The sequence below is a fragment of the Tachypleus tridentatus genome, chromosome 1 (assembly GCF_004210375.1).
Source record: "Tachypleus tridentatus isolate NWPU-2018 chromosome 1, ASM421037v1, whole genome shotgun sequence".
NCBI lineage: Eukaryota > Metazoa > Arthropoda > Merostomata > Xiphosura > Limulidae > Tachypleus > Tachypleus tridentatus.
This window is the reverse complement of record NC_134825.1, coordinates 127426872-127450215: the sequence shown is the minus strand read 5'-3', so window position 1 is coordinate 127450215 and position 23344 is coordinate 127426872. Positions and strand designations below refer to the sequence as shown.

The window sequence follows — 23344 nt, the reverse complement described above, 5'->3', positions numbered from 1 at the left end:
TCAACTGGTTGTTCTTCTTCAGTGAATTGCTCTTCATCGGTCTGGGATAATTTGTTTCTTTTTTCAAGTTTCGTTTGTGCCTTCCAAGTGATTTTGGACTGGTTCTCTGTTTCAATTGACGCGTCGATAGTTGTCATGGGAATGGTCTGAGTCTGGAACTGAGGTCTGGCAGGAAGTATCGCTTGTCTTTCTTGAGTTATTAAGTCTTGACATGTTGCTAGCAGTGGGAGCTGTCGGCGTCGAAGTTGAGTTGCCTAAATCTGGTTTTTCCTGGCTGGTTCTGGACTTAAACAATCAACAGTTAACTGCAAAAATACCGCTATGTTGTCTGGGCAATTTATTAGACCATGCGTTGAAGGGTCGGCGATGCGGGCGCTCGGCACGGAAGTGAAATATGCGATAGTAACACCCGTAACGTAAAATACAGTCAGCACTATACTTTGAGGTTGTCACTATTTTCGTGAAATCAGTAGGCAGGTTGGTGTGGCTGGAAAATATTCGATGTACGGCGTGTACTTTGGCCTGGATTTGACATTCAACGACTTGTTTGATTTCTTCTGGTTGAATGGTTGGGTCGACGCCCCTGAGAAACACAGAGAAAAGGCTGACAGGACTTTTAGTAGAGAAATAACTTTAACTTCAGTGTTCCATGGTGTCAGTGAGTGTGAAAACGCAAACGAACTTGGCAGGGGTTTAGTTTAGAGAGAGTCTGAAGAATTCTCTTTCCAATAGGGGTGGTCAGGAACGTTATGGTTCCTCTTCATCCCTTTTCGTGAAGGATTATTGAACTTTATGTGGGAGTTCGTCTTTAATAAACATTGACTTAAAACTGACTTAAACATCTCTTCTCAGGACTAGGCAAGAATGTTGCCTTGGCTTGGATCTAAAGATCCAATGCCAGAGATTTAGCTGTGAGAGGAAACAGGGGTACCCCGAGAAAACCCACATTTACGACCAAGGCGCCGAAAAATCTACTTAAACCATGCCCGGAAGTAGCTGGGAAGAACATCATGGCTTTTGAAATATTTTGGAATAAAAAAAAAAACTGATTGATTGTAGCAATGGTATACATGTGACTGGTTGTCTGGTAACTAGGAAAACTGCTAGCTGCGGTCTTGTAGAACAGGTAGGAACTTCAGGTGTGAACGCCAGTTCAACCACGTGAGCTTGGTGGTGAATCAACTGGTTGTTCTTCTTCAGTGAATTGTTCTTCATCGGTCTGGGATGATTTGTTCTTGTAATTTTCGTTTGTGTCTTCTAAGAGATTGTGGTCTGTTTCTCTGTTTAAACTGACGGTCGATAGTTGTTATGTGAATCGTCTGAGTCTGGTTGGTGGTTGTATTCCGTGAAACTGGAACTGAGGTCTGGCAGGAACTATCACTTGTCTTTCTTGGATTGTTAAGTCTTGATGTGTTGTTAAAAGTGGGAGTTGTCTTCGGAGTTGAGTTGCATGAATCTGCATTCGTGTTCTTTCTGGCTGGTTCTGGCCTCGGCGGTATTTCTGTAGTTTTCTGTTCAAAGTTGTCCGTTGATTGTCTAGAGTGTGTGTGTCGGTGCTGACGGTCTTTTATAGTGTCCTGGTGGCCTGTGGAGAGCGTTTTGTGATTGATTGGATTATCATTGTTTCTGATTAGAGAAGAGATTTCCTGTAGATTCAACCAATGGCAGCCACAGGTTACTCACCTCTAAACCGGAATCTGTACGTGAAAGTTTAATAATGTTAATATAAAATGATTCTTCGATTTTTCTTGTCTTCCACGCCTGTCCTGTGAAAGTGGGTTTTCTCGGGGCACTCCCGTTTCCCCCACATCCAAATCTCAGGCATTGGTTCTTTAGATCCCAGCAACACTATTGCCTAGCCCTGAATCGGGTCGTTTTACGTTGATATCTGCTTGTCGGGCAATGGCCTGGCTCACTTCTCCGGTGACGCCTTTGTTTCGCTCCCCCCCTTTCTCACCCGTCAAGTTTATAATGCCCCACTGCACTTCATCACTTTAAACAAGTAAAAGTTAAATACAGGGAAATTTCCAAGCATTGTTAAATAATGTTTCATGTGAGGGGACGAAGAGTGTGTGTGTGTTTTCTTATAGCAAAGCCACATTGGGCTATCTGCTGAGCCCACCGAGGGGAATCGAACCCCTGATTTTAGCGTTGTAAATCCGTAGACATACCGCTGTACTAACGGGGGGTAGGGACGAAGAGGAACCACAACTTTCCTGACCACCCCTGTTGGGGAGAGAATTATTCAGACTTCTCTCTCTCTAAACTAAACCCCTGCCAAGTTCGTTTGCGTCTTGTCATCCAGAATTTGTCTGTGTCAATGATTCTAGTCTTCTCCCAGTTTATTCTATGTCCAGTTGACGTGGCATGCTCTGCAATGGCTGAAGTTTGTGTTTTCATGAGTTTTGTACTATCTGTATGTTCTTTTATTCTTGTCGCGAGTTTTCTTCCCGTTTCTTCAATGTATGTATCGTTGAAGGAACACGGAATTTCATAATGACGTTTTTGAGGTTCTCATTGGTAGGTCGCTGTTTGTTTTTTACCAGAATGGACCTTAAGGTATTGTAGGATTTCCACCGGACTCCTATGTTGAATTTTTTGGGCTATGCGTTTGAGTTTTTCACTGAAATGTTGTAAGTATGACATGACACAGTAGTGGTGGTAACTTTCTGATCTCTTCTTTCTGTCGTGGTCTTCTTCAAGGAATTTTTGATGAAGGAGGAGGTGTAACCATTCTGTTTAAAATTCTCTATGATCTTTTGGCGTTCTGCTTCGATGGATGTCTTATTGCAAATGCTTTCTGCTCTCTTGTTTAGGCATTGGATTATACCACATTTAATCGAGATTGGATGATAGACTGGAAGTGTAGGTATCTGTTCATGTGGGTGGGTGGGTTTTCTGTGGTTGTTTGTCTTGCTTGTTTGCTGACAAGTATGTCACAAAACGATAGACTGTTTTGTTCCACTATTTCCATAGTGAAGTGGATTCTTTTGTCTACGGAACTGGGATGTTCTAAGAAGGCTGGTAAGTTTTCATGACCGTGGGGCCAAATAATGAAGGTGTCGTCGACATAACGTCTGTAGAAACTTGGTTTTATCGGTGTGAATGAAAGGACTCTTTTTTCAAAGTCTTCCATGAAAATGTCTGCAAGGATTGGAGAGGGTGGTGATCCCATGGCTAGACCATCTGTTTGTTCGTAGAATTCCTCGTTGTATTGGAAATAGGTTGGTTGTAGAACACTGGAACTGACTGTCACATTATAACGTTCAACGGCCAAAATGGCGAACATGTTTGGTATAACGGGAATTCGAACCCGTGACCCTCAGATTACGAGTCAAGCGCCGTAACCGCCTGGCAATGCCGGGTACCAGTGCCTTTTGTATAAACTTCCTTCAACCATAATAAATTTCAAATAGTAAACACATCAATACAGGTCTGTCTCAACACAAAACCTGTAGCTTAATTTAACAGAACAAGAACAGCAACAACTCCGAACAATGAATGCTACGATAACGATTGTTGCTTTATTAAATGTACGTAATGTTAACACTGCTCTCTTCCCCCCTCAAGTGTTTATTCGTTTGTAACGTTTATTTATAATTCCTGATTAAAATGAACTTTACCAAAGTATGCTTATCGAATATTCGGTGTTAGCTATTAATAACTTTTATTAGAATTTGACACAAAACATCCTACAACTGCAAGTTATTAAGATAATACCAGTTCCTTTATAATATTTTTCATGAGAAAATAAATGTGGTTAAGGTTGGCCTGACATTTAGGATGCACAAGTCTCGATTTAGAATTGCCAACGTTTTGACAAGCGATTGTTATCTCAAATACGGTTGAACCCTTCACGTAATAAACAAAAAGCATGAAAAATATTTTGGCTTAAATAATACATACCCACTTTTACACACACGCATTCAGTAAAATGAATTATCTAGCTTTCTGTTGGTTTTGCAACTTCTAGTTTTCCACATGCCTTGTACTCTTCAGATACGAATTATCTTGGCTGCGCTGCCAACACGTCTTCCTTTAGTTTTGTTTATTTTATTTGGATTCTCATTTTTGTTTTTACTTGAGCATCACATAATAACAAATACAAATAATTCTATGGCAATTAGGAAGTCATTTATTCAGCTTAATTTCATATAGTTGGATTGTAAATTAACAGAAATTCAATATACTCAACGAAGTAAATTCTCAGGGTAAAGAGAAAAATACAGTACAAAAAGGAAACCAATGACTTGAATAAATAACTTCATACACGATGTTCTACTTACATGAAAGGCTAAAGTAACATTAGCATCAGAAGAACATACATTTGAAAACAGATAAACATTGGTCTGGGCGAAGAGCTTCATGGTCTATTCTGGCCTATTTGATAACAAGGTGTATGAAACTCAGTGTAAGGTAATCTTCGTTGCTGTTTATTTTTAATTTCGCGTAAAGCTACACGAGGGCTATCTGCGCTAGCTGTCCATAATTTAGCAGTGTGAGACCAGAGAGTAGGCAGCTAGTCATCACCACCCACCGCCAACTCTTTGGCTACTCTTTTACCAACGAATAGTGGGATTGACCGTCACTTATAATGCCCCCACAGCTGAAAGGGCGAGCATATTTGGTGTGACGGGGATTCGAACCCGCGACCCTCAGATTACGAGTCGAGTGCCGGGGCAAGATTGTCACTGAGAGAGAGAAAGCAACACTGAGCATGCTGGGAGACCTTCGTTTAACCAATATGATCAGAAACCTAACTCCACAGAAAGCACACAACGGTTAAATTTCTAGCTCACAACCAATGTCACTTTTTCTAGGAAATTGTTGCTATTCACAGAATACATCAGTTAGATTGCAACAATAAAATATTAACAACAGAACTTTGGTATCCCCCCTATTTTTTTTTTCCTGAATTAAGATATCTTCACAAAAACACAATACAAAACGAGAGACAAAAACAACAAACAACTATAATACTACCATTATTATTATATATACAAAAAATATATCCATCATAAAATTAATTTGATCTCTTCCAACCAACATTCGGAGTAGGATCTCGAAAAGTAAAGACTGCACAATAATATACCGTTGTACATTCTAATGTTATGTGTCAAAATGCTTTTATAAAATTCAGTTTCCATTTGTATATTGAATACTAGCTGGAGTGCTCGTTCCCTGGATGAAAATTACGTAAATGCATGATTAATGAAAGGTTATCCTAGGGCATTGTTGTTTTCTTTATATGTAATTGTAAAAAAGTCCATAAAAACAGCTAAACACGTAAAACCGCAAATTTGCATTATCTGCGCGTTGATCCAACAAATTTTCATACTACATTTGGTGAACATCCATCAACAGTAGGCGAAGTAATTGTAAAAAAAGGCAAAAGCCCCCTAAAAAAAAAACACGCAAAACTGAAACTTGTCCTCATGTTGTTTTACTGCAGTTAGCAGAACTCTGTCACAACAGTCAGTCTAAATTTGTCGAAAAATGTGCAAAAATATCTGGAAATTGAAAATAACGAAAACGGTATTTCTCGAGAAATTATAAATTCTACAGAATTTTGCGAAGCTTTTCGTCTGTATATAATATTTGCGGTACCAACTTATTGTAAAAATGCAAAATCAAGAAGATATGCATATATGGAAGAATTTATAGGTTCAATTTATTGTGTGAAATATTTTGGCTTGAGGAGACGCATCAACATAATTAAAAGTGTAACGTTCGTGCATGCCTAGGAAGTTTGTTAAACCTCATTAAACTATACAGTAATGAAATTAGGAGTGGTGACGTACGGAAGACGTTACCATATGTGTAAGGGAAAGTGATTGTATATAGTACTAGGCACTGCAAAAGGAAGAGTATTTGGAGAATGGATCTGTCATCCCTCAGTGTATTATCTCGGACATTACTGCTGTGTTAAGGTTGTATGTGCGAATTTGTTCATAGATACTTAGAGTACCGGTACCGTCAGACAGTTGAGTTAGAACCTGGAAACAATATCATTCAGATTCAAAACTTACCACCGATACCCAGGTTTTGAAAGCTTCGCTAGATCTGACGTCTCGTAAAGATAAGTCGATCGGTTGGCCATTTTTTTAATAGAACAATCGACCCAAAGTGTCTTTTGTATAAGAGATGTTTGGTGGGTGTCACGTGTTGTGGACTAGGTTTAACCTCATAGCCACTGAGAGGCCCTACACGGCCATCACATTTGTTCAGAGCTCTACGTACCTTACTTCATGCGTGGGTAGTCTAAACAAGTCACTTAACTGTAGAGCAACAGAAGTTACTGTGATCGGTTTTACATTTTATACACTTTGTGCATTAAAGTATGAAACATAGCAAACAAAATGTTTCGTACGCGAAGCACGAGTTTCCCCCTAGTTACGTATTGCATTATTGGAAGCAAGAGGATTATTTCTTTTTTTTTTTACGTCCCTTTAATCAGTAGTATTCGCCGACTTAAGATTATTTCAGGTTTTATTACGTTTGTTTGTTTTGTTTTTAAATTCATGCAAAGATACACGAGGGCTATCTGCGTTAGCCATCCATAATTTAGCAGTGTGAGACCAGAGAGTAGGCAGCTAGTCATCACCACCCACTGCCAACTCTCGGGCTACTCTTTTACTAACGAATAGTGGGATTGACCGTCACATAATAACGCCCCCACGGCTGAAAGGATGAGCATGTTTGGTGCGACTGGAATTCAAACCCGCGACCCTCAGATTACGAGTCGAACGCCTTAACCCACCTGGGTTAAGACGTAAAAGTTCTGATAAAGCTGCCTTTAGATCTATTGTATTTTATCAGAATACTAATAGATTCTGGAATCTTTTTCGAACAAACAAATACATAATATGGTTTGTTAAATAAATAACTGAAGATGCACTACAGCAGATTGTATGTAGACACCTTACAAAAAGTTAGTTTTCTAGCACATTAAACACGAACACTTGAGTTAATTGTTCATTAAAAATGGAAGTGTCATAAAAATAGACGTATCGATTACACCAGTGAAAAATCAACACATGGAAACTGTTATCTGTGTTTCTACCGAGACGTCTGGTCGATATCAAGCACCATCATGTTCGTTAGTCCTACAAATAGTACAAACACCTTTAAAAAAGATTCTAGACCAGACAAAAAAGCCTAATAGCACACTGCATTAAGCTATAAAGTTTCTACACACGATTTAAAAAAAAAATTGTTAAAATATATAAAATATTTTACTGACACAAAAATTAAGAAAACACTCAAGGTTGCCAGTTTATTTTATATCATCTGGTTAAGGAATCATTTTAAGAAATAATTTCTATAATAAGGTACTGGCATTTTCAACTCTAATGACACCTTATAAGTAGATGGGTCAAATGACCAAGTCAAACCTATACGTTTGAAGCACAGTCGTTCATAATTTTGAACGTAATCAGAGAAAAAGGGCATCCGTCAGCAGCACTGTTCTTCCGGTCTTTAATCGAAAACGGGATTGGCTTATAAAGCATCCAGAGCTGAAAGTACGGACTGTGTACAGCAGAACTGTGACGTAAATCTTGAACCTTCCGATACGCAGCCTAGCTTGCTAACATTGATTTTTTGTTGTTGTTAATATAATGTTGTAACACTCAAAGTTTATTGAGTGTCTTGGGTACAACTTTAACGCTCCATACTATTTGAGTCGTAAAGCGTAAAGGAGACAGACAGAAATATAATTTAGCCAATATTATTTCATGGATTTACGCATAACACACCCACAAGCATTCTAAATAAATAATAAAACTGATTTAGTATAAAACATTAAAACGGCTAGCGAAAAAACTATGATAAAAATAAAGATTATAAAAAGCACAGTTTCACAATTTTATATATGGCTTGGATAATTAATACCACTTATTAAAAGAAGAATTTTGAATATACAAGTGTTTAGTATTAGAGTTATTAGTTAGTTTATTAATAACAAGGTCCCCCGCTGGTACAGTGGTAAGTCTACGGATTTACAACGCGAAAATCAGGGGTTCGATTCCCCTCGGTGGACTCAGCAGATAGCCCGATGTGGTTTTGTTATAAGAAGAACACATTAATAAAAAGTGTTACAAGCAATTATTTAAAAGGTGATATTTATGACAAATTTCGTTTCGTAACTCAGTAAGTCGTACGTTATCTGTATAGTTCAGTTGTAATTTGACGTCATATTACGCAAACCTTCTGCATTTTTGTCGTATTTTTTACGTTATATCGTCTCGTAATTTATAGAAATGTCTAGGCCTAAAGTGTAAAAAAGGTAGCCAAGTGGGCGCAAATGAAATTAAATCAGAAAAAAAGAAAGTTAGTGAAAGTGAAGTTAGACTCCGTAGTTGTTAGCCGTAATGGACAATATTTAACATGAGTTGCAGAGTGCTTTGTAATAATAGGGATAATGGAGAATAATTTGTCTTGTCAAATGGTGTTATAAAGTAATTGAGCCCGCCTGTGTGGACTTTGACGAAAATGAGAAAATTACTTGAAGTTCTGGATACAACTGTGACAACCTACGAAGTAATGCAAATGAAACTATCGCATATAACAGAGTAAAGAAGAATAATCCGTCATATTAATGGAGTTCTAAAGTAATCGAACTAGCTTGTTTGAACACTTGATGTAAAAGATAATTATTTAAAGCTTTAGATACAACTTTTATAGCCAATTGTGAAACGAATTTTTGTACATTATTTTAAAGTGGTATGTGTTCTGTTCGTTTATTGTTCGTCAACAAATCACAGACACCTACTGTAAAAAATCTTAGCCCAAATGCAAAACCTGACAAACACAAAAGCAGCTGCAAATATGTTAATGTTATTTTCAATTGTGTTCAAAATATTTAATTACTTAGTTTTACATAATTCATTAACTTCTCAAGATCACTCACAAAAACAACATACCTATATATACGTAAATCACTAATACTGATTACACATTCGTCTACCGATTTATAAGATCTAGTTAAAAATTAAATTGAATTTGAAAAGCAAGTGATGAGTAAAACTAGAGAAAAAGTGACTAAAGTTTTAAAAAACATTTGGATTCTAATTTTAATAAGATAAGGATAAAAAGGCAATTCTATTGCGTTTATGACTAATGCGAATTAGTTTGCCCTTTACAGTTATATGAAAACCTGTCTTTTGTTACGAAATAATATATATGATTTAATACTTTTACGTTTCAATAAAACTCACATTCCGGTCATGATATCCAAAAGCTAAACAATCAGCCTTTAATTAACGATTTTGTAACATCGTACCTTCTCTTGATTTCTGGGTAAAATATTGACTACTTAGGAATCAAAGGGTACCATTTTATTAGACCTGCGTCTACAGGACATCAGACACAACGAATACACCGTTTAGGGTTCGGATTTAAATGAGAACTGTACTATGAACATATTTATATCAACTGAGAATTTTTTCGTATTTTGACGTCTTAGAAATTTCGCTTCCTTTGCTATTTTAGCATAACTTCTGATATTTTTGCTTTCCAAATATCTGTTTTCTGTTATAGTAAATTATAACTTGTATATCCATATACCAGCAACAGCTGTTTCATGAGAATATTTTTGCCTCCTTTGCAAGTACAATGTTAAAAAAAAAACATCCTAGTCACCAGGGGTGATAACAGTTTTAGCATCAAAGCTGCCGCTGTTTTACGTATATCCTCGAAAGTATTATTTCCCCTTACTCACAGATAGACAGTTCTAAAAAACTAGTCCGTCAGAATCGTTAGTGAAACTCATGGACAATACAAGTAACATTATACACACACACACACCAAAAGGCATCAATGTACAGCTCTAAGTGTACTTCCTATAGTCAGTACTTTACATTCCTAAGGTTGTAGTTCACGTAGTCCTTCTCCCAAACGATATCAGAAACAATATAGTGACGAACTTTATTGTTTGTTCACTGTAAAGCGCAGAATTTCGCAATGGCTACCTGCGTCATGCCCACAACGGAGATAAAAATTCATTTATTATATGACTTCAAGCTTACAGTCGAGTCACCGAAAAGGGAAACATTTTATAAAATCGTTGATACAAGAATGATAACCTATTTGCATGGAAAAGCACACAAAAATAGTTTATTTTTTAAATACGCGAACACCACGGAATAATAACTCACGTGCAATAAAAATAATTTTAATTACAAAAGCAGTCTAACAGTATAAAAAATTCAGCCATTTGTTTTTCTTTATTTGTGACACAAGCAATTTCCCATTTTAATTGCAATGTATAATCAAACAATTGCAGACACGACTGTAATATTTTCACCTCAGTAAACTGATTAACTGATGATTTGGAATTAAACACAAAGCTACACAATGGGCTATCTGTAATCTGCCCACCCATAGGTATCGAAACCAGCTTACAAGCAGTGGAGTCCGCAGACATACCGCTGTGCCACTGAAGGCCACGTCAATATATCCACTTTAAAAGGTATGTAAACAGTGCTAAAAAAGACCTTGTTTACGTTTTGGTCCAAGTAAGCAACTTTAATTAAATGAGTCAGTGTGCGAGTTCCTGATTCATTATAAACGGTAACCTTCCACCAGACAAATAATATTACATAATAAAATTTATTCATGTTTTACACTCGAACTGAAAAAGTCTTTCATTATCTTACGAAATAACCGTGAAAATATAACTAATAATGTAACACGCAACATGTTATAGACAGTTAGCAACAATAAAAAACTATTATAAATATTTGCTTTTCGGTTACTGTTGACATATAAATTGTGTACAAAAAATATTCGACGAAACAGCGGTGTAAGGCAGAAACTGATGGCCCTAAGTGCTAAAGATGTCGAGAAAAGTGCCCTTCACAAATCAGTAATTCGATACCTTCGTAAGGATGGAACTTGTTACTCCACTCCTTACAAACCACCTATCGTTTTACTATAATGTCTTGCGCCATATATTGAATAGCACCATAACAGAAAAATCTATAAAAGATTTCACACTTTGTGTATTCATTGACGTCTTGTCATCTAGCGCATTGCTTAATATATCTAAACTTAAACAATCATATACTTAGTTGTTTTCGAGTTCTGTTAACCGTCACTATGCATTGTATTTTATAAATGGTTGATAAATAGGTTTATCAAGGAGAGAGAGAACACGCGTGTGTGTGTATACACAACCAAGCTGATAAATAAAAAGCTTTTCCACCATTTTGCCGCATTCGTATTTGAAAACAACTTACCAGTTTATCTTAATTACTATTTTGTATACGTTTGAATTTCACAACAAATTTAATTCCTGGTACTTTCTATTATGCATTTAGGTTCATTATTCAGGTTAAGAGTAAAAACGAGAACGTCTTCTGAAATCTTACGTACATTTCCTGTATCTAATAAATAGACCAAGTAAATCGTTTCTTACAAGCAAAAGTAACTAATGAACTTTTAACGCGTATAACGAATAATGAAATAACCGAGGTCTTGTTCTCTTATAATTTACTTTCCCTTCAGATAGATTTGGACACAATTTCGATAGTAAATACACTGCTGGCCAAAATATTAAGACCAATGAACATAAAGAAAAAATATGCATTTTGCGTTGTTAGACTCAACCACTTATTTGAGTAGAGCTTCGAAAGATGACAATAATAAAGGGAAAAATAAAAATAAAAAACTCTTTTACCATTTAATAGGGAAAAATGTGAATACTATGAAATTAGCCTAAATACTAGCTGGTCAAACGTTTAAGACCATACTGAAACGAAGCGTTAAACGGTAAACAGGTAACGAAGTTTAGTCATTTGTGTTCAAGCATTAGCGTTGTCAACATTTCCCACTGATATCTCCTATGTTACGTTGGGTAAAAACATGGCAAAGGCTAAAAAGTTGACAATGTTTGAACATGGCAGAATTGTCGAGCTGCAAAAGCAAGGTCTCTCTCAACGTGCCATCGCTGGTGAAATTGGGCGTAGTAAAACTGCTGTTACAAATTTCTTAAAAGACCCTGAGGGATACGGAACGAGAATTTCAAGTGGTCGGCCCAAGAAAATTTCGCCGCCGTTGAGCAGGAGGATTCGAGGGTTTGTCCGGCAAGACACCAGATAAACGTCCAACCAGATTAAGGACGCAGAATGCAGCTCAATAAAAATAAAACGGCATCTACGAGAGAAAGGCTTTAAGAACCGTAAACATCTTCAAAGGCCACGTTTCCTTCCACACAACGAAACAGCTCGGTTAAACTTTGCTGAGAAGCACCAAACATGGGACGTAGAAAAGTGGACGAAGGTTTTGTTCACTAATGAGAAAAAATTTAACCTGGATGGTCCATATGGCTTCCAACGTTACTGGCACGATAAGGATATCCCACCAGAGACATTTTCTACACGACACAGTGGAGGAGGTTCCATCATGATCTGGGGTGCTTTCTCCTTCCAAAACATAATGGAGCTTCAGCACCTCGCTACATTGGCATGTTGGAGAGAGCATCCTTATTGACTGAAGGCCCTCGCTTGTGTGGAAATGACTGGATTTTTCAGCAGCGCAACGCTGCAATCTACAATGTCCGCAGGACAAAGGACTTTTTCATGGCGAATAACGTGATTCTTTTGGACTATCCAGCGTGTTCGCCTGAACTGAACCCCATTGAAAATGTTTAGGGGTGGATGGCAAGGGCAGTTTATAGAAATGGACGTCAATTCCAAACAGTGCATGATCTTCGTAAAGCCATCTTCACCACTTGGAATAACATTCCAGCCAGCCTTCTGCAAACGATTATATCGACCATGCCAAAGCGAATGTTTGAAATTATTCGCAATGACGGTCGTGCAACTCACTACTGAGACCTCTTGTTGGGCATTTCCTACCCTGTTTAGGACTTCTTTTTGGTATTGTCTTAAACTTTTGACCAGCTAGTATTTAGGCTAATTTTATAGTGTTCACATTTTCCCTATTAAATGCTTTTTTTTTTTTATTTTTTTCCCTTTCCTTATTTAATCATTTGAAGCTCTACTCAAATAAGTGGTTGAGTAATAACGCAAAATGCATATTTTTTCTTTATGTTCATTGGCCTTAAGATTTTGGCCAGCAGTGTACTTCACATTAGATTCAGCTTAAGCCATCAGCAGTAACATTATCCACATGTAGTTAACGCTATTCTATATAAATCGTCACTATATTATGCCATCAAAATTCTAGGTTTTGAATCTTAAGACATTAGGTATCCTAGAACACGTCACACATTTTACCAGTTAAGCAAGAACACTTTCAGCACAATATTTAATACTTAGTTTATTATCTGAATTATCGAGACTTGTACAGTTACAATATTTTGATTTATTACTCAATTGAGCTAATAATTCTTTTTTTTAATATATTATGGGTTAAATTCTAATGAGTTTTATTTTTCAGAATGCATAAGTATATGTCAAAGAAAATATTTAAATATTTGCCAAAGGCCACTGTTTCATTCAGGTAGTGAACGGTTTCTACATGATTTCGCTGCGTGTGGCTTTGGATTTAAATGACAGTATTTCAAGATATGAACGAAACACAACTGACTTTCTGTCCCGTATACAGAGTATATGCACCGCCTAATAAACTAAAGTTGGTATTATAAAACTCCAGATCTAAAACCGGGGGAAAACCTACAAGTTTGATACTAATCAGTAAGGATACGGCACAAAAAGATAGTTGTACACGTTTTTTGTTGTTATTTTTTTATCACAAGTACATATCGTACAACAAATATTTTGTAAAACGTCGTCATTTTGTAATACACGCGTTTTTTTCAGATTTCTATAAAATATGAAATACTTTTGTTAATTAATATTAATTAATTGGCCTTAAGATTTTGGCCAGCAGTGTACTTCACATTAGATTCAGCTTAAGCCATCAGCAGTAACATTATCCACATGTAGTTAACGCTATTCTATATAAATATTATTTGTCCAACTTTTCACGATTATAAAATTCGTTCAGATATGTCCGGCATGATACCATTTCGAAGTTTTTTCTTTCTTACACTAAAAGGTGGTGTAATTTCTCCTGATAGTATCAAAATTTACCATAACCAGAAGAAAAGTGGACCCCATCAATCAGTTACTAACCTGCAAAGTTTATATCTTATTTGCCAGCGCCCTCTGTGGGAAAAGTTAACGTTACCTATTTCATAAATAGCTAGAACTTTAATAAAATTCTGTAACCTCAACTTTATACACACAAATGCGCACACACATACACATATACAATTTATTTTTAAAGAAAAAATAAAATAATTTAAGCAAATAATTAAATGTTACCAGTTTTGTTTTTAGTTAAGCACCAAGCTACACAATTGGCTATCTATGCTCACCACGGGTATCAAAACCAGGGTTTCAGAATTATGATTTCAGACTTAACACTGAACCACTGGGAGCTAAAACCTTTTATTATTGAAACATTAGGTAGTGTTTAAAGTTAATCTTTTTCTAACCATAAAAGTATTGAAAATCTTAATTTACGTGTAACTGTATATTCAACATTTTATTTTATCTGTTACCTATTATCAAATGTTAAACATTTCATTGCTTCTAACAGCAAGTTAAAAATGAAATGGATTATTTTTGGTTCTTGGTATTTTAACTATATAATTTTTAAGTTTGTAATCTAGCAACCACATTTCTATCCTACATTTCAGAAACAACTTTACTATCAAAACTCTATACTGGAAAATTGATAACTACAATATCAATCATAAAAAAACCAACTATATTACCGCAACATGACATGCATCTCAATTATTGCTATAAAATCGTAAACCAAAACTGAAATGCAATTTCGGATTATAAACAACCGACAGATAATGATTATCGTACCTAAGTTGGGCTATAATAAACCGAGCTGGAGACACAGTTAAAAACAATACCTTTTCTGTATATTTTATCGTAACGTTTAGGAGAAGCTTGCTTTACGCGTGAATGATGCAGCATTTGGTCGAGACGTCTGAAATTCCGAGAATGAGATGTTGCAGTAGCACTTAAATAAATGTATTCCCATTATTATTATCTTTCTATTTATATAATTTCCACAACATTCGTTTTGAACACTTTCTAAAAACAAGTAAATGAGTCTTATCTGTAGCACCCAGAATTCTTTCCTTTTTACACAGTCTTTAAAGAAACTAAACTCAACCGGAACAAACACATTCACCTCCTAGGTCGACGCGTGACACGCTTAGCCTGAGGATATTTAAGTAGTCGGGAATGAAACAATCTATTCACACCTAGATCATAACAAGCCAACGGATCTGAGTGTGGTAAATTTCAAAATCACAGAAGATAAACACTATCTCTTCGCTGTTTTACAGGTTAACTCAGCCAATTTTTCACTATAAAATCACAGTATACAGCTCTGAAATATCTCTGAGCTGCTCTATATAGGCGCGATTGTACATATGCTTCGTAGTAGATAAAAGTAGGTTTGGGCAAGTCAGGCTTCCGTTGACGTCACTTCCGCTAAAGCAAAATAACGCGATGCAACTATTTAACAGGTTTTCAATTATATAGCGTTAATAAAAACCAGTGTTAAGAGTATAGGTGTTGTAGCATCCTGAAGTAGAATTTGGCAAGTCAGGTATATGGATGAGACACGGAAGAGCAACAATTAGGCCTAAATACTTAAAACTGTTTACGTAAATATTGTTAACTAAGACTTCAATTCACATAAATATATTTCTCTTCACGGCTATCTATGGGTGTATGAATGTGTATTACTTTTAATCATGTGCAGGTGAACAGATGAAATATCAATAATAATATATTTTCATGTTTCTTTCGTGTTGTTTTATTTATTTTTATGTGTACATGTTTGTACACCTTACGTGACAAGAACATAGATTCCTGATGTCTCTTTTCCTTCATAATTAATGCGTTGCATTCTTGTGTTTTCTTTTATACAAAATTCTGTGTTTTTGTTTTGGAGCAAACCAATACAATAGGCTGTTTGCGCGCTGGCTACTGCATAGAATCAAACTCTAGGTTTTAGGGATGCAATTTCGTATTGTAACACTGACCCAGAGTGAGTACGTATAATAGTAACTCGTGTATTTTCGCCGATTTATAAATTACAGCTTATACTTTTATAAATACTTTCAGAAAAAAACACAACTTTTTAAGTTAATTTTGAGAATCATCAATTCACGTTCCGTTAGAACCAAAAAATGAAACAAATAAACCATGCTCCGCATTTTAGGGTCGTAGGTGTGTTATAAAAAATGGTGGTCAAATCCCTCTATTCGGTGTGACAAGAATGGCGTTGACTAGATGAATTCCATAAAATTAGGAACGGATAGTGTGTTTCGTTACTGAGTTACTTTGGACAAATGTCAACAAACAGGCCTTCGTCTTCCCCATTCATTCTCTGCTGTGCCGTCCATGAGCGGAAAAAGATGCGCTTGTTTATTCTTCAGCACAAAAATACACAACTGGATCCCTATGACCTGCGATGAGCACAGCGCTTTACTGTGTGTTTGCAGAATATTATGGTTAGATGCAGTCGAAAATTTAGAAAATGTACGACTCTAGGGAGCTTTTTTTTGTTTAATACCTGTAGTACTAAAGGCTTATTACAAAAATATAAGTCGAGTAGAGATAGCCATATCAAATAATTTAAAGTCGAGTTTGTGTTCTTCTTATACTAAAGCCACATCGGTCTATCTGCTGAGCCCACTGAGGGGAATCGAACCCCTGATTTTAGCGTTGTAAATCCGTAGACGTACTGCTGTACTAGCAGGAGACAATTAACGTCGAAATAGCTTCAATTTAATATAACGACTATTTAGTAAATAAAATAAAATAAAAAACATACAGAAATGTAGCTTATCTACACATAAAAAACAGCATAAAATTCTGTACATACTATAGTTGTTTATATTTAAGCACAAAGCTTAATTATCTATCTATCTCTATTGCCCACCACGGGTACCGAAACCCGGTTTCTAGTGTTATAACTTGGCAGACTTACCGCTGTGTTACAGGTGGGCAACATGTTATAGAAATCTTTCAAAAGTACAGCTTACCACCTTTATCTCAGTCAGTCACGTACAAACTCTTCGTCACAAAACTGTAATGTAACTTACTAATCTCACCTAATTACCTTGCACAAACCACCTGTTAGTTTACTTTATAACTGCCTTTAGAGTCAAACACTTTTCAGCTTAATCTCGCGTGTAACTCAGTAAGTCTACTTTTTATTTTAATTAGTTATCGATGTCTTGTGACACATACATGCATGAAATATTAACAGAAAAAGGGATTTATGTAATAGCAGGATTACGTGTTTGGCAATTTTATTATATACGTGGGTGGGTGTGTAATCTAGTACAGCAATCAAAGCAAATGAGCGCAGAGTAGCTGACGTCATTATTAGTGCTCTTCGTTTTCGTTTTTATTTTTTGCTAATATGCTTCAAACTTTTTACAACTTCTCTTTTTCAAATTAAAGTGAATAAAAAGCTCTTAACTGTATTCAAGTTCAACTGTTTTCTTTACGTTGCTTGAATACGCCTTTTATTGATGACGAATAAAAAAAAGTAATTCAAGTGTTCATGAGGCAATTTCGCCGTTCTAAACACGCACACCATTTTTGTTCCATTTCTTGCACAATTCAATAAAAGAAGTTTATTGTTGCATATATGTTTAAGTTTATTAATTTCTTCCTCGATATTTTATGAGCAACATCGCTTTTTCTAGCTTCTAAATTAGCACTCGGAAGAACACGAAATTCAAACAACGCGAAAGTAAGTAGTCCTACATTTATTTTCTTGTTTTATAGCAAGTATTACATAATTACGTTCTTCAGCAAAAAAAGTCTAAATAATCAAACATAATACTATCAAATAAAGCACAAATCTGTCCGAAGCCGAGTTCTCCTTTTAATTTCGTTTGTCAAAAGGTCGGGTTAAACTCCTAAGTTTTCAATATTTTAACTCGAGACAAAAGGCTCCCTACTGTTCCACCACTGAATACATCACAAATGATTTCTTAAAAACAAAACAAAAATCATTTATTTTGCTACTGGATATTTCATGTACGTGATGTGTTGCAAAATAGATATTTTTTCTTAAACAAATCTATACATAATTTTTCCATGACATTGTTTCTTTGTTTTTAATTTCGCGCAAAGCTTTTGTTTGTTTGTTTGGGAATTTCGCACAAAGATACTCGAGGGCTATCTGTGCTAGCCGTCCCTAATTTAGCAGTGTAAGACTAGAGGGAAGGCAGCTAGTCATCACCACCCACCGCCAACTCTTGGGCTACTCTTTACCAACGAATAGTGGGATTGACCGTACATTATACACCCCCACGGCTGGGAGGGCGAGCATGTTTTAGCGCGACGCGGGCGCGAACCCGCGACCCTCGGATTACGAGTCGCACGCCTTACGCGCTAGGCCATGCCGGGCCTCGCGCAAAGCTACTCGAGGGCTATCTGCGCAAGCCGTCGCTAATTTAGCAGTGTAAGAGTACAGACTTGAGCTACTATTTTACTAACGAATAGTGGGATTTACCGTACATTATAACGCCCACACGGCTGAAAAGGCACGTTTAGTGCGACGGGGATGCGAACCCGCAACCCTCAGATGGCCTTAACCCACCTGGCCATGCCGGGCCCCGTGACATTGTACTAAAGCTATTTCTACAAGATCAAATTATTATTTGCCTTTTAACGCAAAGAAATACAACAGGCCATATGTACTTTGTGTACCACTAGGAAACAAACGCCGGATTTTAAAGTTCTTTGTCCATAAATCTACTGCTGACCCGCAAGATGATAATGAACGATATTGATTGTATTGATATGGAGGCATATTTTATCAGCTTCAGAAAAAAATATTAAATCTACCTAACATGGTATAATGTTTTATGTTTTCTGAAAATAATTACAAGCGCCCGGATACAACACCTCTTCCTGTACTATGTTCAACCGTTATGATATCACAGGAGTTTATATTAGCTTCATATAAAAAGCTTCATAAAACGTTTACCACCAAATTTGTCCATTTACTTGAACTTATTTGTCCATTTACTTATAGTAAAGCATGAACAGTAAACAAATATTAATTTACTTCATCAGTTAAAATGATCTTATATCAAAGAGAAAAACAAACAAAAACACGGCTTAAAACTCTCGAAGATTTCATAAAGTGTAATGTTAAACAGTCGATTTGGTAAACATTATTAAAGCAACCGCTGGTATGGTTTGGTTTGTTTTGAATTTCGCGCAAAGCTACAAGAGGGCTATCTGCGCCAACTTTTCCTAATTTCGCAGTGAAAGGCTAGCGGGAAAGCAAGTAGTTATCACCACCCACAGCCAACTCTTGGGCAACTCTTTTACCAACGAATAGTGCCATTGACCGTCACATTATAACGCCTCCACGGCTGAAATGGCGAGCATGTTTGATGTGACGGGGATTCGAACCTGCGACCCTCGGATTATGAGTCGAGCGCCTTAACCACCTGGTCATGTTGGATGACACATGGGTCGTTTTCGCGATAAGGTCTTCGCTATGGGTAAACAGTTATTTTAAACATGTCTGAAGTACCTATTTACCAACCCACCTTTTCATCCATTTAATCATCATACTGTTCACATAGTATGTGTAAATAGGGTACACAGAATAATATCAGGTATATAAAATAGCTTACCTTCATGGGGGAGTCAGAAACGTCTGTTCCATAACCAGCAGAAACAAAGTCTGTAATCCTGCTCATTCCATCTATATCAGGTATCTCTTTAAACTCCGCTGACATCGGAGGAGGGGGCAAGTTTTCTTCCCGATACTTGAATTTCTGTCCAGAAAATGTTTTACATAAATACGTGTCTTTATAAAATTATCACTTTATATTACCGTACACTGTATTGTTAATTAAATGGGCCACATCATTTATAGTTCCAAGAGAAAAGATCTTTATAATATTCAATGAAGGATAATTAAAAGTTGAATATGTAATTTCGATAATTGGTAGCGGGTCCCGCCCCTAAAATGTGCTTTGGCATAATTTAAAATGATAACAACAATGCTAAAGCCATCGATGACAAAATATGTACCCTGAAGTTTGCCCCTCAAGAAAAAAGGTCCATCTGCCGGAAATACTCGGGTTATAATGTTTTTATCATTTTTGTATCAAGACTTCTTGAACATGCGTGTTTTTCTGACCTCATGTAAAATATCATATAAAAGGCTATCGTGCTCCACAATATTTATTTTGTAGTAATTATAAATGCTAGATAATTTACATGGATTTTGAAGTTTCCTATTTTTAATATACTCTTTATTTAGTTTATATCAGTATGTATCTATACACAGAAAACACATCTATGTATGTATCCTTTCAGCAACTAAAACGTAAGGTTACAAATTAGACAAATTCCTCGAACTTCTGAACACAGATAAAACACAATGTAATAGATTCATTAAATGTATGTTATGGGGTAGCATGACTCGTAAAGTCTTTGTCTCACATTATTTAAGAGGTTTAGAGCACTCGAGTATATAAAGTAATTATGATATCTTTCGATAGTATACAGATTACAAATACACTGTTTATTAAGTTTAGATATGCTATAAACTATCAACATGTATATAAACAAATCACGTATTAAAAGCACTTTGGAAGATTCCATATTTGGTCAAATTTTCACTATAACACGTCTCCCTTTGAGGGTCAAAACATTAGGAAAGATCATGCGTACTTATATATTGAATATCTTAAGGAGTCGAACTTTCAGAAAAAAAGGTGTAGTATGATAAACAGATCATTACTTCAGCACCCTGCTACATTATTTAGCAATATACATTATTGGATATGATTATCAAAGCAGTGAATAAGACAGATACAAGACAGATATTTCGGGATTTCTTCCCCTTCTGCTTCATGAATACGAACTGCACTTGTTGAAAGGTTATACTGTGAATGTCTGCTTTCAGTCCAATCAAACAATGTAAACAGCATAATGTCTGGTAAGACATATTTCTTCCCAACAGTAGTGTTTATACTGCACTAACATTTCCCAGGAAAAAATGATACATGAAACAACTGAAGAAATCAAAGCTTTTGATTGGTGAAGGCTGCTTCATGCTGGTAGTTTGAAGTAAAAATGTCCCGTCTAGTAATGTTGAAAACAGAAGCAATCGAGGCAGAAAGCCAAAAAATATTCAAAAGTTAAATTAAATAGCTCAGAATATACTTTTTATTTAAAACACGAAAATACAGCAGAGATCTTTTCAATGGCCTAGCTGTAAATACGAGTTTAAACGTCACCTTCTGAACAGTCAGGTACACGTTAGCACGGATTAGCTTCATATGAGAGTGCATTTGCCTTAAAACACTGCTTAGAAGATACAACCACACCAAAAGACTGAAATGCCATCAGACTTCAACAAACGGGCTGAACGAAACTGGTCCTGGATGCTCTTTACAGATGAATCCACATTCAAGTTGTCTGGCAAAGTTCAACTATATTATCTTCGCTGGCATGGAAGAAAAGAACAAGATTACTAAAAACATAAAAGGTAAGGAGCAGAGCATGCTAGAAGACCAATACAACTGATTCAGTGGTTATGAAACTAAGCAAACCTGATTGTATCCTAACTGATGATATGTATGAAACGATTCTTATCCATCGTGTTATTCTCTCAGTAACAAAGCTTGTTGGATTGCGATTCATTTTTAATAAAACAATGACCTAAAATATGTAGCACAAGTGTGAAACGATAAATTTAAGGCTGGTGAAACACTCCCAACCATGGCTTGGTCTGCACAAAGTCTTAATACGAATACTATTAAGGCTGTACGAGTTTGTATGAAAAAAAAAAAACTGATACAGTCAAACTGCAATCAAACAGCTTGCTGAATCGTGGGAAATAATACGGAAGATTCGGAACAATAATTTACAATCATACATTGATAAACTTATAGCAGCATGAAAAGGACATACTAGCGCATTATAGAAATTGCCTTTTCTGGTATTTGTTGTAATAATCTATTGTACCAATGACACCACTACTTGTTGCACTTGCATACTTTTTATGATTTATGTGTGTGTGTGTATCATCTAGATATCCAAATGATTATTTTTAGTACTACAAAAAACTAATATCATATTTTACCTGACTGAAAATAATTCAGCACACGTATACTTGTTTTTCGTAACACCTTATAACTGAATGCTTTCTTTACGCATATTTGTTAATCCAAGTATTCAAAAATTGTTTGCAATTATTAGTGTAGTTACAAAGGTTATACCCCTCAATTTAATTTCCCTCCCTGACTACAGTCTTTAAGTGGTACATGTATATAAACTGTCAATATTTTGATTTTAGTCTTTACATTATCGTCCAACTTTAACCTAACTTAAGCAGTTCTATGAAATCTACTGGATATAATATCATGCATTTCTTTAAGAGTTGCCACCTTCATATAAGTGTTACTCAAGTGCCTGTGACCTACAGACAATACCACATTCTGCATGTGACAAGTTCCACTCCTTAATCTATGCGGTATGTAATTACACGGGATACGATACGAAATGACGTTTAAAGCATAGCCCAAACAAGTACCCCTTTTATCCAAGAAACATAAGTGCAGATGATCTGTTGATTATATAACACTATCCTTCTGACAGTTCAACTCTTTAATCTATGCGTTATATGTGATTACGTATTAAACATAGCCCTAGCAGTTACTCCTTAGCCTAGGCAGCTAGACCTAGCGCCCTGAGGTGTACTATCACTAAGTACTCTTATACTTAATAGTAGCGATAGTAATGAAACAAAATGGTGACCATAAAAATCGTCTGTTTTAAATTAACTTAAAACTTCTGAATAATAAAAAAGTGATTATTTCACAGTATTAGCTGAGCGAAACTAAAGCTAATTGTACTTTATATAAAGACGTCTAAATTGCTACATATTTGTTCATTAAGAAAATAAAATTTCACTATTTCAACGCAATTTCATCCAAGTAAATTACTTTTCCAGTGAAGCGTACAAAAAATAATAATAATAACGAAACTTATCGCTCTAATTTTTCTTTTCACAGAACTATTCCGTCTGGGGTCCCAATGATTCCTTTCTTGTAACGACAATAATATTAACAATATAAGTAATAAAATCGAAGCGGACAAAAATATAGCTAATAAAAAGGGAAAACCAAGTATAATAAAAAAAAGCAAATTTTGTAAAGACAAGCATGGATCGATAAACACTTAACCTAGTATTATAGAAAGTCTTAAAGCTACATAAAGTATTGAAACAAGAAAGTCAAAACTACAACATTCAATTATTTAAAATGTCTAAATTTTTATTCCTATTT

General features: G+C 35.9%; 1 protein-coding gene across 9 annotated transcripts in view; it reads right to left on the bottom strand.

Moving 5' to 3' along the window:
- LOC143223081 (disks large homolog 1-like) overlaps positions 1–23344 on the bottom strand; it is a 119156-nt gene that overhangs the window by 64484 nt on the left and 31328 nt on the right. For all 9 annotated transcript variants that reach the window (XR_013012658.1, XR_013012659.1, XM_076450513.1 and 6 more), the window contains one exon: positions 19676–19819. Coding sequence is in view for 7 of the 9 variants with exons in the window: in XM_076450513.1 (XP_076306628.1) it covers positions 19676–19819 (144 nt within the window). In the remaining 2 variants the exon portion in view is untranslated. The remainder of the gene's footprint in view (positions 1–19675; positions 19820–23344) is intronic.